The sequence below is a fragment of the Epinephelus lanceolatus genome, chromosome 14, assembly GCF_041903045.1.
Source record: "Epinephelus lanceolatus isolate andai-2023 chromosome 14, ASM4190304v1, whole genome shotgun sequence".
In the NCBI taxonomy this organism is placed as follows: Eukaryota; Metazoa; Chordata; class Actinopteri; order Perciformes; family Serranidae; genus Epinephelus; species Epinephelus lanceolatus.
The window spans coordinates 39812547-39827615 of NC_135747.1; the positions used below are offsets into that span (position 1 = coordinate 39812547).

Here is a 15069-nt window from a genome sequence, read left to right on the forward strand (position 1 = left end):
TGTGTTTTGTGTTAAAATAACTACATTTAACTACATGTAAGGGATGTAAGTATATTGTAAAGTGACATAAGTACCTCATGTAATGTGACGTTACTACTTAAAAGATTAAAGTACGCTGAGTACAGATACATAAAAGAGGACTTTTACTTTCACACAGGACACAAACAGCAGTGTCCTGGTTGAAAATCGTGTGTCTGTTTGACCCATCCTCCACCCCGACCTCCTGACCACCTCTCACTCTTTGTTTTACTTATGACATTGCAACCATAGACTGTTTATGAAGGTGGACAACATGACAGCTCCCCAAAAGTGAAGTCAAAACATTTTGATTGGCCCCTGGTGGCTGGCTGCAGCGTAGCTCATTAAAATTTTTCCCAAAGATGGTTTCTGTCATTTTGGGTAGTTCTTATCATGCTGACGGATGACAAGCCTTAAGACCCTGATTATGCTTTATTTTGAAGCTTGTGAGTTTTCATCGAATGGTGTTGCCTTGGCTGCACGGAAAATTTCAGTGTTTTGACTGGAGGCAGGAGGTTGTTGTAATTTGACTTTACACCATCCAAGCTGTCTTGAATTTCACGTGCTGGATAAGAGAGTCCACTCAACTCAACTCAACTCAACTCAACTTTATTTATAGAGCACTTTAAGAACAACCACAGCTGAAACAAAGTGCTGTACAAAAATAAAAACATAAGACAAACAATAAAAACAATAAAAACAAAACAGTAAAACAAGAGCAGAGTCTCACGCTGGGATAAAAGCCAAGGAGTAAAAATGGGTTTTAAGACTGGTTTTAAAAACGGATAGTGAGGGGGCCAGTCTAATGTGGACAGGTAAATCATTCTACAATTTGAGAGCCGCTACAGAAAAGGCTCTATCCCCTCTGAGCTTCCGCTTAGACCTCAGAACATCCAGGAGCAGAATGGGCGTAATGTGTTCCCTCTTACGTGCTCCAGTTAAGAGCCGAGCAGTGGCGTTCTGAACCAACTGAAGACGTGCGAGGGAAGACTGGCTGACTCCAAAATAAAGTACGTTACAGTAATCCAGCCAGGATGTGATGAAGGCATGGGTTACTATCTCAAAGTGCTGTTGTGCAAGAAAAGGTTTAACCTTTGCCAGCTGCCTAAGGTGAAAGAAGCTGGACTTAACCACTGCACCAATTTGACGCTCCAATTTAAAACCACTGTCCATCTCAAAACCCAAGTTAGAAACCGTTGGCTTCTAAAGACATCTACATTATCAAATTGACTTATAGTCATTGCACCACTGTGCCACCCACTAACAACAGGAAGTCAGGAGATGGGGGCTGAGGAGGAGGATGAGTTGAGATGAAATTCTGTTTTTTAAAAGTGGCTGGACTACCACATGTTTGACAGATTTGGGAACATGGCTGGTTTCCACAGAGCTATTGATAGTTGAGAGAATACTGGGACCAATGGTATTAATTACTTCTTTGAAGAGTTTGGTTGGTATAATATCAAGAGAGCCCTGCTCTGCACATTTAGAGGCAGATGCTTCAAGACAAGGGGTGGGGGTGGGACAGTGGTGTAGTGGTAGTTGATGAGGTGAGTGTACTACTAGGTAGATAGGTAGGTTACCAGTGACGAAGTGGGCATACTCTCCTATATATTACAATGGCTGTTTAGCTGATAGGTGGGTATACTGTCACTGGATAGAAAAAGAAGTGGGTATACCCCGTAAACCTGAGTATACCCTCCACTACACCACTGGGGTGGGGGAGATAACAGAGTTTAACACACTAAAAAGTATCCTGGGGTTATGACAGTTAATATGATCAGAGAAATATTGGGCCCTGGCATTTTTGACTGCTAGCTGGTATTTCTTCAGCAGATCCTTCAACATTTGAAATGAGACCTCCAGTTTATCACACTTTCACCTTCGCTCTGCTCTGTGTATTATACTGCACAAACTCTAAACAAACACACTTTCCCAAAAGGCATCAGAGTACTGTAAAGCTTGTACTGCAAAGGAAGATTAGTGGGTTAGTGGGATATGTCGAGGCTGAAGAGTCTAAAAAGTTTTCCGTGTCACAAGGGTGGCTCTGTTTTAATCTGGCTAGATCATTGTATTTATGCTGCACAGCTAGCCTAGTCAAAAACAGAGATTTGACATAAAAATGGCAAAAAACTACTGTAGAAGCAAAAAAGTCAAGGTCCCGAGCTGGGCCAGTTAGCTCGCGACCTCGCTCTTCCCCTCTCAAACGGACTTTCTTTTTCTTCCATTAGATATCAAAAACTCAAATACTCAGAGATCAAAAAAATCACTGGAGACACGTAGAATCAGACGCAACTGAGTTTAATGTGCTCGCAGGCAACAAACACATCACAACCCAAATGAGCCAAGCTCCGGAGCAAGGCTGGAATTTCTTTGTTTGCGCTCGCTCTTTTATCGTAGAATTTCTGCTGAGTCATCTCTTTCCCTTAATCCTTCTCACTTGGCTCTGATCGTAACATATCCCACCTCTGCTGAGTCACTTTTTCTCCACCATAATGGTGTCATATTTCTGCTGAGTAATGTTTTTCCTAGATCTAAGACTGCCTCCTCTTACTAGGGTCATTCTCAGGACAAGCTGTAATTCCCCTAATTTTCCACTAGTGTTTTCTGAACCCATCCTCATGCTATTTTTAGAAATGATTCACAGTGAGTCCTAGGTACTTCTCCACCACAATGCTTAAGTGCTCAATGAGTGTGCGTGTGTGTCATAAGAATACATGAAATATTAAACCAGTGTGTAATTTGTCAGTTGCACAGATTATATTGCTTCAACACATATCTTTTAAAGGTCAGCTAAAAGGTACAGTATATGTCTTCAGTAAATCAGTACATTACACTACACTACCCAACCCTTTTGGAAATAGTCTCTCTGTATTAAATAGTCAATCTATGAGCAGTACAGATCCTCAGCTGAGGGAACATGTGTTATGACCTGGCTCTGAGGCCGCAACCAGAAACGAGAGCAGAGAGGGGATCAGTGCCAAATAGCGCTTAGTTTATTTATGAAAGTAAAACAAAAGAAGGCAAAAGGTCCATTTCAGCAACCAGCGGTGTAGGAGCACCCCCATGCCCCACGGAAGGAACGCGTGTGTAGGTACAGCGGCGGCCACAAGGTATCTGAGGAAGGAGGAATATATGGTCGAGCACATCACCAGGCCCAGGTGCAGCTCATCACCTGATGACGACGATCCCGCCTCGGACCAGAAGCTGCCAGGAAGACAACAGCACACAGTATGCTAGCACTACGCAGAGGAGTGGAGGGGTCGTCACACATGTAATAATTGCAAACTTGACAGCCATAATTTTAACCTTATATTAGTGATGCCACTGAATGAAGCTATGCAATGACAGAAGTGCTGACTGTATATATTGCTTTTTTTCCGCCATGGCAACTACATACAGAAAAGCTCTCTTTGAAGCTGACTACATCACTGTATTAACGCTATGCAGCTAGCCTGGTTGGGAACAGTTGACGTTCAGAGTTTCAACATAAAATTGGTAAAAAAAAACAAAAAAAACAAAAGCCTTTCACACCCCAACAATTTTAGAAACAGCATCACTCTGTGGTCATTAGTCAATCTATGAGCGGCACAGATCCTTAGCTGAGGGAACATGTAATAATTGCAAATTTGACAGCTGTAATGTTAATGTTATATTAGTAATGCCACCGAATGGAGCTGTGCAATAACAGTAACGCTTACTGTATATACCATGGATTTTTTTCTCCACTGTAACTATCAGTGATGCAAAAAATCTGAGCAAGTATATTGTGTCATTTTATTTGTGAGGTTGTTGTTACTCTCTCGGAACTCTGGTCCATTTCTTCACGTCGGCTCTAAAGTCTTCTATAAAATCACAGGTAGCACATTAATGATTTACCATATTATTAATGAGTTCGTACAAACAGTGCATGAGAACAGCCTGTCACATTACAGTGCAGTCCATCAGGAATGTGTGCTTCCGCATTGTGTTGCCACAAAAGTTGAGCTAGGCTCGTCTCTTTCGCTGGACAACAATATTAATATTTTTCCTTGAGCCCTCTGCACTGGCACCTGTGCTGTGTGGCCTCTTTGAAATCAGTAAGGGCTGTTCCATAACTTCCTGTTGATGGTCTGCTTAGGTGACTTAAAACAGGGCAAAGAGGTAAGACAAGGTAAAGAAAACAAGAGCGGAGATTGACATAGAGCAGAAACACTGGGTTCCAGTAAAAGTGATGAAGATGATGTGCAGAGTGAGGGAGGCGGGGCATCTGAGTCCAACAGAGACCGAGACAAAAAGGAGGAGAGGAATTTCGAAAGCTTAAGATGTACTTTGGTTATATGACTCAGATTTGTTCAGGAAGCTGCCAGAGCTGCAGCTCTCTGAAGATGGAGGAGCTCTGCTTTCCACAACTGCTCAACACCTCCTGCAGAAAGCCCACCTCTCCTTGGGCCAACTTTGTGCTCCTTAACATTGTGCTGTACTTTATCTCTCTGCTCACTGTGGCTCTTAACCTCCTTGTCATCATCTCAGTCTCCCACTTCAGGCAAAGATTAACTTAAAAATGTGGACAGCTTCTGTAGATTCGACGAACTGTCTTTGAGTTGGTACTGAATAATGTTGCACCTTGGAAATGTATTTTAGACACATTTGACTTGTATTCTGTCCTTTTGCACAAACTTAACTGTGATTTTGACACCAGATATTGCAGTTAGATGTCCACATTTAACTATATTGAAACTGCAGATGTTGTCGATCAGAAAACATTTCATTTGATGTTTTTTTTTTTTTTTTACAACTGTTTTAGTCATTTAGTTTTGGGGACTTGGTGAGTTCATGTTTTCACTGTGGCGCTTAACCTCCTTGTCATCATCTCAGTCTCCCATTTCAGGCAAAGATTAACTTAAAAATGTCAACAGCTACTGTAGATTAGAAGAACTGTCTTTGAGTTGGTACTGAATAATGTTGCACCTTGGAAATGTACTTTGTCTTGCTTACTGTTAATTATAACTACAGATGTTGCTGATCAGAAAACATTCCACTATAGACCTTTTTTTACACTTGTTTTATCTGTTTTGTTATTTAGATCTGAGGACTTGTTGGGTTTATGAGTTTTTCTTCTTTCTCTCCAGGCAGCTCCACACACCCACCAACATCCTCCTCCTCTCTCTGGCTGTCTCAGACTTTCTCGTGGGCCTCCTGGTGATACCGGGAGAAATCCTTCTAAAAACATCCTGCTGGTTTCTTGGTGACCTCATATGTTTGCTCTATTATTATGTGTCCGTCATCATTGTGTGTTCTTCGATAGGAAACATGGTGCTCATATCAGTCGACCGCTATGTGGCTATTTGTGACCCTCTGCATTACACCACCAGAGTCACTGTGAAAAGAGTTAAACTCTGTGTGTGTCTGTGTTGGCTCTGTGCTGTTTCTTACTGTAGTCTCTTGTTAAAGGATGACCTGACTCAACCAGGCAGGTATAATTCCTGCCATGGAGAGTGTGTGATTGTCATGAACCACACTGCAGGAGTTGTTGACCTTGTTGTAATCGTTATTGTTCCCATTTCTGTCATTGTTGTTCTGTACATGAGAATATTTGTTGTGGCTGTGTCTCAGGCTCGTGCCATGCGCTCTCACATCACAGCTGTCACTCTCCAGCTTTCAGTGAATCAAAAAACAAAGAAATCGGAGCTGAAAGCAGCCAGGACTCTTGGTGTTCTTGTAGTTGTGTTTCTAATATGTTTCTGCCCATTTTACTGTGTCACTCTTGCAGGTGATGCCTTGGTCAGTTCTTCATCTGCATGGCTTTATCTGTTCTATTTGAACTCATGTCTTAATCCTTTGATCTATGCCTTGTTTTATTCCTGGTTTAGAAAAGCAGTTAAACTCATTGTCAGTCTTCAGATTCTGCAGCCTGGCTCCTGCTCCACCAACATACTGTAGAGAGGCTGTGGAGTGACTGAAATGAGGCCTGCTCCACCAAGGTTTTGAAGTGAAAATCACAAAAAACTTTGGTAACACTACATAATACGGCCCACGTCCTTAGTGTGTACCTCCTGTTCACCTACCACCTACTTTACCCCAACTTCCACAGATGTACAGTGTAACTTCCCCCACTCATTTCCCGCACATATTTCCCCGTGTCTTACAGTATAACTAGGCTGCTTCTTAGAGCGTACTTCCCGTTCCAACCTGATCTCACAGAAATACATGAAATGACCACGACCTCTTAACACCGCATTCTGTGGTGGCAGCACGTAATGGTTTGAAATTACATGCCGGTACCACAGAAACAGTGCCAATGTAAAGTCGATTAGGATCCTTTTTCATGGTGGACACATGAATCCCCTGATTCAACAATGTCCTGTATAGACACAAAAACACTAAAGTGTTTTTGATATTAAAACGGCAAATATATTCCTCTGTTATAATTTCCCACCAATAATAATAATAATAATAATAATAATAATAATAATAATAATAATAATAACATGATAGTTCGGCTGTACTAGATATTTGATATATTCAAATATTCAGTCCCAAAAACACCATTTCTAGATAACTTGCTAAAATATCTGAAGTTAACCATCATCCTTGCTTCTTCTTAACATATTTTATCTAGATGCAGTGTCATTACTAGTTCAGCTTTACTAGACTTTTGATATATTCAGTAGATGTATCTTTTTACGACTCTATTTTACAACAAACCGCAAAAAAACCTACCGTCCCAAAAACGCCGTTTTTAGAGTACTATCGAAAATATCTTAAATTAGCCAACATCCTTGCTTTTTTTCTGAACCCTATGGGCCCTAGGCGTTTTTGGGGTATTTTTACTGCCTTTACTTTTAAGCTCATATCACAGTCATTATAAAGGCTACATACACATGCTATATCTTGTTTTTTTTTTCAGGACAATCTGGGCTAACCAGATTTGCCATCATTACATGTCCTTCTATGTGCCTGTATTTTATATTAATTTTTATATCAATGAAAAAAACAAATCCGTGTTACTAAATTCTTACATTTTTACATGTATCTCACCATAGCAAGTTGGAAGTTGACATATTCTGCCATATATGAAGAGGGGAGACTCTCTGGAATCTGGCAATATAAGAACCATGATGGTGGGACATTCTGTCACTTCACAGCTGTCCAAAACATGTGGTTTGTGCCAGGCGGACATGATTGCCAGTATTTTTTCATTATTGCAAGAAATTCCATTGACTCATTCACAAGTCAAAAATGTGTTTTATCTGAAGGAAACATGCAATATTTACATATAAGATAATAGAAAAATAGTCAGCCAAGTGCAATGATGTCCTCCAAGATAATATTTGCCACTTTGTTTGCAGTAAACAAAGTTTGTTGTTGTTTTTCAGTTTCAGTTATATACTGGGGGGGCATTTTGGGCATTGGGGGGGGGGGGGGGGGCACATGTCCCCCTCAATGTATATGGTGACTACGGCCCTGTCAGCATGCATAATTAGGCTGCAGTTGTCTGGGTGTGCAAAGGTGAAGTGGCTGGTCTTGTCATACAAAGTTTGATGGAGTGTCAACTGGACAATATGGAGATATTTGCATCGTGAAAGCCGGACTACAAATGTGGATAGACAGGGAGAAACACACGCAAGCCTAAGACGTGGTGAGATACGATATTCCTCACTATATGAAGTGACTGATAACAAGATCTGTATAATGGGTTGTAAAGAAATTCGTCAGGTTTTTATTTTGTAGACAATTAATCTGGATTTATAGCATGATGGGATGACAGCACAATGATGTGTGTGGTCCTGCGCTCTCATGTGATATGTGTGGCATTTCTGTGCAAGCCTGCATTCGCGAGTAATCCATCCAACAGTAATGTGTGTGCAGAGCTGTATGAAAGCTCTGTTATTCATGATTTTAGTGTAAATTTTTCATTTTTTTTTGCTATGAAAACATTGGACTACGGACAAGTCTTGGTCTTGTCGGAAAGCTACAATTTTGCTGTTTCACATGGTATGTGTGGCTTCTTGCTATGACGCACGGTCGCGGAGAAAATCAATAGAGAAGGACAGGTGTGAATTTGGACGCACTGTGCGTCGTTCGGGCCCATAGAGTTAACATAGTTCATCTAGGTGCAGTGTAATTACTAGTTCGGCTTTACTAGATATTAGATATATTCAGTAGATCTATCTTTTTACGACCCTATTTTACAAGCCGCAAAAAAACCTGCCGTCCTGAAAACGCCGTTTCTAGCGTATTAGCTAAAATATCGAAAATTAGCCGACATCTTTACTTTTTCTTAACATAGTTCATCTAGGTGCAGTGTGTTTAGTGTTTTAGTTCGGCTTTACTAGATATTAGATATATTCAGTAGATCTATCTTTTTACAGCCCTATTTTACAAGCTGCAAAAAAACCTGCCGTCCCGAAAACACCGTTTCTAGCGTATTAGCTAAAATATCGAAAATTAGCCGACATCTTTACTTTTTCTTAACATAGTTCATCTAGGTGCAGTGTGTTTAGTGTTTTAGTTCGGCTTCACTAGATATTAGATATATTGGGTAGATATATCTTTTTACAACCCTATTTAGAACCCTACTTTGCAAATCAGAAGAACTACAACTATGTTGCTGATATGTATCAAGCTGCATGGAGCGGTCCCAGGGAATTGTAGTTTTTAAAAAATCGAAGTGTTTTTCCCAGATTTGGAAGTTGTAAATACTGAATTGAGAGTACACTGTGGACTTTAAGGGGATGGTAAACACACTTGTGTACTCAGATTTTAAATATCTAATTTCTAAATGGGTGAAAATTAATTGTATCCATATTTTATCCATATCTGACAGCACCCACAGTTGTTTACGACACTCACATGATAGTTGAGGTCAAGAGCTCTCTATAACAGTTGGTCCCATGTCTGCACCCCCTTTTGTTGCTGAATTATAAGCACTCAAACATGCACTGAGGTCAAGGTTCAAAGGTCAATGGCTGAAAGCAGGAGCCATGTAGAATCTTCATACTGACATATGTCACTCTCCAGGTTGAGACCTTTCCTATGATGTATTTGGTTTAGCTCTACGACAAAGTTTAGATTTTTTCATTTTTGGACACAAGCCATGCCAGGTGTAGTTTCAGAGAGCACTTTGAAGGCCCAGTGTATAAAATGAGTTTTGTTTTTTGCTTGTTTTTTTCTTTTTTACTGTAGATAGTTACTAAAATGAGTCATCCTCAGATAATACAATACTACTGAAAAGTAAAACCAATAATAACAATAATGAAATAAGCAAAAATTATATAGAAATTTTAAAATCTATTTACAGAGTGCAATGGTAGCCTAATAGATAACTTGGATACTATTTATTATTGTTTAGACACTTTGTTATTGCTTAGATACTATTTAGCCTATTTGTTATGGTCTGCTTTTGATGCATGTTTTGGTGGCGGCTCTTGTGTTTTTCTGTTTGTTTTCCTGTCCTTCCTGGACCTGCAGGGCTGGTGTGTGGAGGAGGCGGGGCAGCTGGTTCTGTAGCGCTGGCTTGGGGTCCGCTCTCCCCTGGTGGAGTGGAGGGCGGATGGCTCCATGTGATGGTGTTTCCTCTCTGGTTCTTCCGTGCTCAGCCTTATTTTTTTCTTCTTATTTATTTATTTATTTATTAGTGGTGTTTGGATTCAGTTACGGCAGACGGATGGCAATCTGAAATGCAATGAAGCCCACAGACAGTGGACAGTAGCTACAAAATGGTAGTGGAACGTGCCCCATCCGCCCACAGCACAATGCTCTTAAAGCCCTACGCTATCAAAAGCTGGCAAAATACATTTATTTTATTTTATGGCCTTGACATTAACCTGTCATATTGTTGTGTTATCAAGGACACTTCCGTGTTTTTGTGTGTATACAGGAATGTTAAAGATATCATTGAGGAAAATGAGGTTGACTAGAGCTGGGTTGAAAAAATAGATTTAATCGATTTGAATCGATTTTCCTTTAAATGGCACAAAATTGATTCATTAATTAAAAAATCGATCTTTTACTACAACTGTTTTCCTCTGTGGACGTGTTGTGCAGCCGGTAGCAGACTGCAGCAGCCTGCAGCACTATCAACCCAGGTAGTCTCACGAGATCAGCATTTAGCACCTGAGGTCATGGCGAGAGATCTCGCGAGACGGCCGGACACTGAATGAAGACAGAGCAGCAAACAATGGTGGGAGCGTGTCCACTGAAGGCATGGGTCTACGGTGCGAGTATTTTCACTCGCATTTTCCCCTAAAAATATAACGCTAATAATGTACACATGTTTATTAAATACACATCAGTTTCACAGAAAAAGATTAAGAAATACCACTAAGCATCAGCACACTGCTAACTGTAGCCTCAGTTTGTGCCTCATACAGATCTGCTGGTAATGTTAACTTAGCGTTAGCAAGCGTGATAAAAGACGGCAGAGAGGCGGCGTTGTGCAAATAAACCAAAGATATATTAATTCTCTGTAGCAGTAAACACATGGGCCGATAACAAATGTGTTAACTAACTATGCTACAGCTTTACAAGCTATTCAGGGCTGCCGACGATAACGTTAACATGACAAACAGCAAGGCTAACGTTACGACTAATGTAACAAGCGTAAATGTACTGACGCTCCTCAGACACACACACACATACCAGACAGCCTCTCAGTCCTTAGCCGCTAACGTTAGCTCATGTACAACACAGGTACCACACAGAAACTTTTACAAAGGGTCATAATGTGCTTCTAGTGACTGTCAAATCGTCAGCGAAACTTGTTTACACAGACACGGAGAGCAGCGTGCCTGCTCTCATGGGACAAAGATCCTCTGAGAAGAAAGACGGTTCACTCTGCTCTGCCGCCAGGAACAAACTGGAAGACAAAGATCCTCTCTGAGGAAGAGGGTTCACTTTGCTGCAGGGTTCACCTACGTACATTGTTTCTCTTCTGATACAGTCAATGTGTGTATCACAACCACTGTAGTGTATTGCACAAAAGCTTTATAAGACGGTTACAGGCAGCAAACTTGTGCATGTCCTTTGTTTACATTTTTTGTAGCCACTTCATTTAAATTGTCTGCCTTGTGATTAGATTTAATTTAAAATATTTATTTTGTATGTGTCAGGTAATGTTAAATAAAAGTACATGATGACTAATGTACTGCTTTGGGGTCAATTCTTAATGTAAACAGTAGTTTTAATAGTAATGCACCAGGTCAGAGAGAAAAAGGAGGAGAGGTAAGAGGTCATTCGATTATATAACTCAGATTTGTTGAGGAAGCTGCCAGAGCTGCAGCTCTCTGAAGATGGAGGAGCTCTGCTTTCCACAACTGCTCAACACCTCCTGCAGAAAGCCCACCTCTCCTTGGGCCAACTTTGTGCTCCTTAACATTGTGCTGTACTTTATCTCTCTGCTCACTGTGGCTCTTAACCTCCTTGTCATCATCTCAGTCTCCCACTTCAGGCAAAGATTAACTTAAAAATGTGGACAGTTTCTGTAGATTAGAAGAACTGTCTTTGAGTTGGTACTGAATAATGTTGTACCTTGGAAATGTATTTTAGACACATTTGACTTGTATTCTGCCCTTTTGCACAAACTTAACTGTGATTTTGACACCAGATATTGCAGTTAGATGTCCACATTTAACCATATTGAAACTGCAGATGTTGTCGATCAGAAAACATTTAATTATATGTTTGTTTGTTTTTTTACAACTGTTTTAGTCATTTCAGTTTGGGGACGTGGTGAGTTCATGTTTTCACTGTGGCTCTTAACCTCCTTGTCATCATCTCAGTCTCCCACTTAAGGCAAAGATTAACTTAAAAATGTCAAAAGCTACTGTAGATTAGAAGAACTGTCTTTGAGTTGGTACTGAATAATGTACCTTGGAAATGTACTTTGTCTTGCTGACTGTTAATTATAACTACAGATGTTGTCGATCAGAAAACATTCCATTATAGACCTTTTTTTACACTTGTTTTATCTGTTTTGTTATTTAGATCTGAGGACTTGTTGGGTTTATGAGTTTTTCTTCTTTCTCTCCAGGCAGCTCCACACACCCACCAACATCCTCCTCCTCTCTCTGGCTCTCTCAGACTTTCTCGTGGGCCTCCTGGTGCTACCGGGAGAAGTCCTGCTAAAAACATACTGCTGGTTTCTTGGTGACCTCTTGTGTTTGCTCTATTTTTATGTGTCCTTCATCATTACGTCTTCTTCGATAGGAGACATGGTGCTCATATCAGTCGACCGCTGTGTCGCGATTTGTGACCCTCTGCATTACACCACCAGAGTCACTGTGAAAAGAGTTAAACTGTATGTGTGTCTGTGTTGGCTCTGTGCTGTTTCTTACTGCAGTCTCTTGTTAAAGGATGACCTGACTCAACCAGGCAGGTATAATTCCTGCCATGGAGAGTGTGTGATTGTCATTAACCACACTGTAGGAGTTGTTGACCTTGTTGTAACCTTTATTGTTCCCATTTCTGTCATTGTCGTTCTGTACATGAGAGTATTTGTTGTGGCTGTGTCTCAGGCTCGTGCCATGCGCTCTCACATCACAGCTGTCACTCTCCAGCTTTCAGTGAATCAACAAACAAAGAAATCTGAGCTGAAAGCAGCCAGGACTCTTGGTGTTCTTGTAGTTGTGTTTCTAATATGTTTCTGCCCATTTTACTGTGTCACTCTTGCAGGTGATGCCTTGGTCAGTTCTTCATCTGCATCATTTGTGTTTTATCTGTTCTATTTGAACTCATGTCTTAATCCTTTGATCTATGCCTTGTTTTATTCCTGGTTTAGAAAAGCAGTTAAACTCATTGTCAGTCTTCAGATTCTGCAGCCTGGCTCCTGCTCCCCCAACATACTGTAGAGAGGCTGTGGAGTGACTTAAATGAGGCCTGCTCCACCAAGATTTTGAATTGAAAATCACAAAAACCTTTGGTAACACTACATAATACGGCCCGCGTCCTTAGTGTGTACCTCCCGTTCACCTACCACCTACTTTACCCCAACTTCCACAGATGTACAGTGTAACTTCCCGCACTCACTTCCCGCACATATTTCCCCGTGTCTTACAGTATAACTAGGCTGCTTCTTAGACCGTACCTCCCTTTCCAACCTGATCTGACAGAAATACGTGAAATGACCACGACCTCTTAACACCGCATTCCATGGTGGCAGCACGTAATGGGTTGAAATTACGTGCTGGTACCACAGAAACAATGCCAATGTAAAGTCGATTAGGATCCTTTTTCATGGTGGACACACAAATTCCCCGATTCAACAACGTCCTATATAGACACAAAAACACTAAAGTGTTCTTGATATTAAAACGGCAAATATATTCCTCTGTTATAATTTCCCACCAACAATAATAATAATAATAATAACATGATAGTTCGGCTGTACTAGATATTTGATATATTCAAATATTCAGTCCCAAAAACACTGTTTCTAGAGAACTTGCTAAAATATCTGAAGTTAACCATCATCCTTGCTTCTTCTTAACATATTTTATCTAGGTGTAGTGTCATTACTAGTTCAGCTTTACTGGACATTTGATATATTCAGTAGATGTATCTTTTTACGACTCTATTTTACAACAAGCCGCAAAAAACCTACCGTCCCAAAAACGCAGTTTTTTTAGAGTACTATCGAAAATATCTGAAATTAGCCAACATCCTTGCTTTTTTTCTTAACATAGTTCATCTAGGTGCAGTGTCATTACTAGTTCGGCTTTACTAGATGTTAGATATATTCAGTAGATCTATCTTTTTACAACCCTATTTTACAAGCTGCAAAAAAACCTGCCGTCCCGAAAATGCTGTTTCTAGTGTATTAGCTAAAATATCGAAAATTAGCCGACATCTTTACTTTTTCTTAACATAGTTCATCTAGGTGCAGTGTGTTTAGTGTTTTAGTTCGGCTTCACTAGATATTAGATATATTGGGTAGATATATCTTTTTACAACCCTATTTAGAACCCTACTTTGCAAATCAGAAGAACTACAACTATGTTGCTGATATGTATCAAGCTGCATGGAGCGGTCCCAGGGAATTGTAGTTTTTAAAAAATATAAGTTTTTTTTCCCAGATTTGGAAGTTGTAAATACTGAATTGAAAGTACACTGTGGACTTTAAGGGGATGGTAAACACACTTGTGTAATCAGATTTTAAATATCTAATTTCTAAATGGGTGAAAATTAATTGTATCCATATTTTACCCATATCTGACAGCACCCCCAGTTGTTGACTACACTCACATGATAGCTGAGGTCAAGAGCTCTCTATAACAGTTGGTCCCATGTCTGCACCCCCTTTTGTTGCTGAGTTATAAGCACTCAAACATGCACTGAGGTCAAGGTTCAAAGGTCAATGGCTGAAAGCAGGAGCCATGTAGAATCTTCATACTGACATATGTTACTCTCCAGGTTGAGACCTTTCCAATGATGTATTTGGTTTAGCTCTACGACAAAGTTTTGATTTTGTCTTTTTTTGGACACAAGCCATGCCAGGTGTAGTTTCAGAGAGCACTTTGAAGGCCCAGTGTATAAAATGATTTTTGCTTGTTTTTTCTTTTTTACTGTAGATAGTTACTAAAATGAGTCATCCTCAGACAATACAATACTACTAAAAAGTAAAACCAAAGTAAAACCAATAATAACAATAATGAAATAAGCAAAAATAATATCGAAATTATATTGAAATTTTAAAATCTATTTACAGAGTGGAATGGTAGCCTAATAGATAACTTGGATACTATTTATTATTGTTTAGACACTTTATTATTGCTTAGATACTATTTAGCCTATTTGTTATGGTCTGCTTTTGATGCATGGTTTGGTGGTGGCTTTTGTGTTTTTCTGTTTGTTTTCCTGTCCTTCCTGGACCTGCAGGGCTGGTGTGTGGAGGCGGGGCTGACCTACTTTTCCACCACGGGTGGTGAGGAACACCTGGTTTCCATCTCACCTTGTCAACCTTGCTATAAAGCCATCTCTGACTTCACCTTGAGTGCCAGATAATTCCGTCTCATTCGGTAGTGCGTCTCTCGTTGGAGCCTTAATCATCTCGTGTGTTATGATTTGGTTTAAAGT

At 40.2% G+C, this 15069-nt stretch overlaps 2 protein-coding genes across 2 annotated transcripts; both read left to right on the top strand.

Annotated features, from left to right (window-relative positions):
• Window positions 1-3081: 3081 nt before the first annotated feature.
• Window positions 3082-5937, top strand: LOC144466774 (trace amine-associated receptor 8a-like). The gene is made up of 3 exons (XM_078174191.1): window positions 3082-3246; window positions 4344-4540; window positions 5127-5937. Exons 1-3 carry the CDS (start codon window positions 3082-3084, stop codon window positions 5935-5937), a joined length of 1173 nt encoding a protein of 390 aa, XP_078030317.1.
• Window positions 5938-11288: 5351 nt separating this feature from the next.
• Window positions 11289-12845, top strand: LOC144466775 (trace amine-associated receptor 13c-like). The gene is made up of 2 exons (XM_078174192.1): window positions 11289-11446; window positions 12029-12845. The coding sequence occupies exons 1-2, from the start codon at window positions 11289-11291 to the stop codon at window positions 12843-12845; spliced, it is 975 nt and encodes a 324-aa protein (XP_078030318.1).
• Window positions 12846-15069: the final 2224 nt, after the last annotated feature.

Coding starts and splice junctions, on each gene's coding strand:
- LOC144466774 (XM_078174191.1), top strand. CDS start 3,082: ATGCCCCACGGAAGGAACGCGTGTGTAGGTACAGCGGCGGCCACAAGG. Junction 3,247..4,343: donor CAGGAAGACAACAGCACACA/GTATGCTAGCAC, acceptor TATATGACTCAG/ATTTGTTCAGGAAGCTGCCA. Junction 4,541..5,126: donor ATCTCAGTCTCCCACTTCAG/GCAAAGATTAAC, acceptor CTTTCTCTCCAG/GCAGCTCCACACACCCACCA.
- LOC144466775 (XM_078174192.1), top strand. CDS start 11,289: ATGGAGGAGCTCTGCTTTCCACAACTGCTCAACACCTCCTGCAGAAAG. Junction 11,447..12,028: donor ATCTCAGTCTCCCACTTCAG/GCAAAGATTAAC, acceptor CTTTCTCTCCAG/GCAGCTCCACACACCCACCA.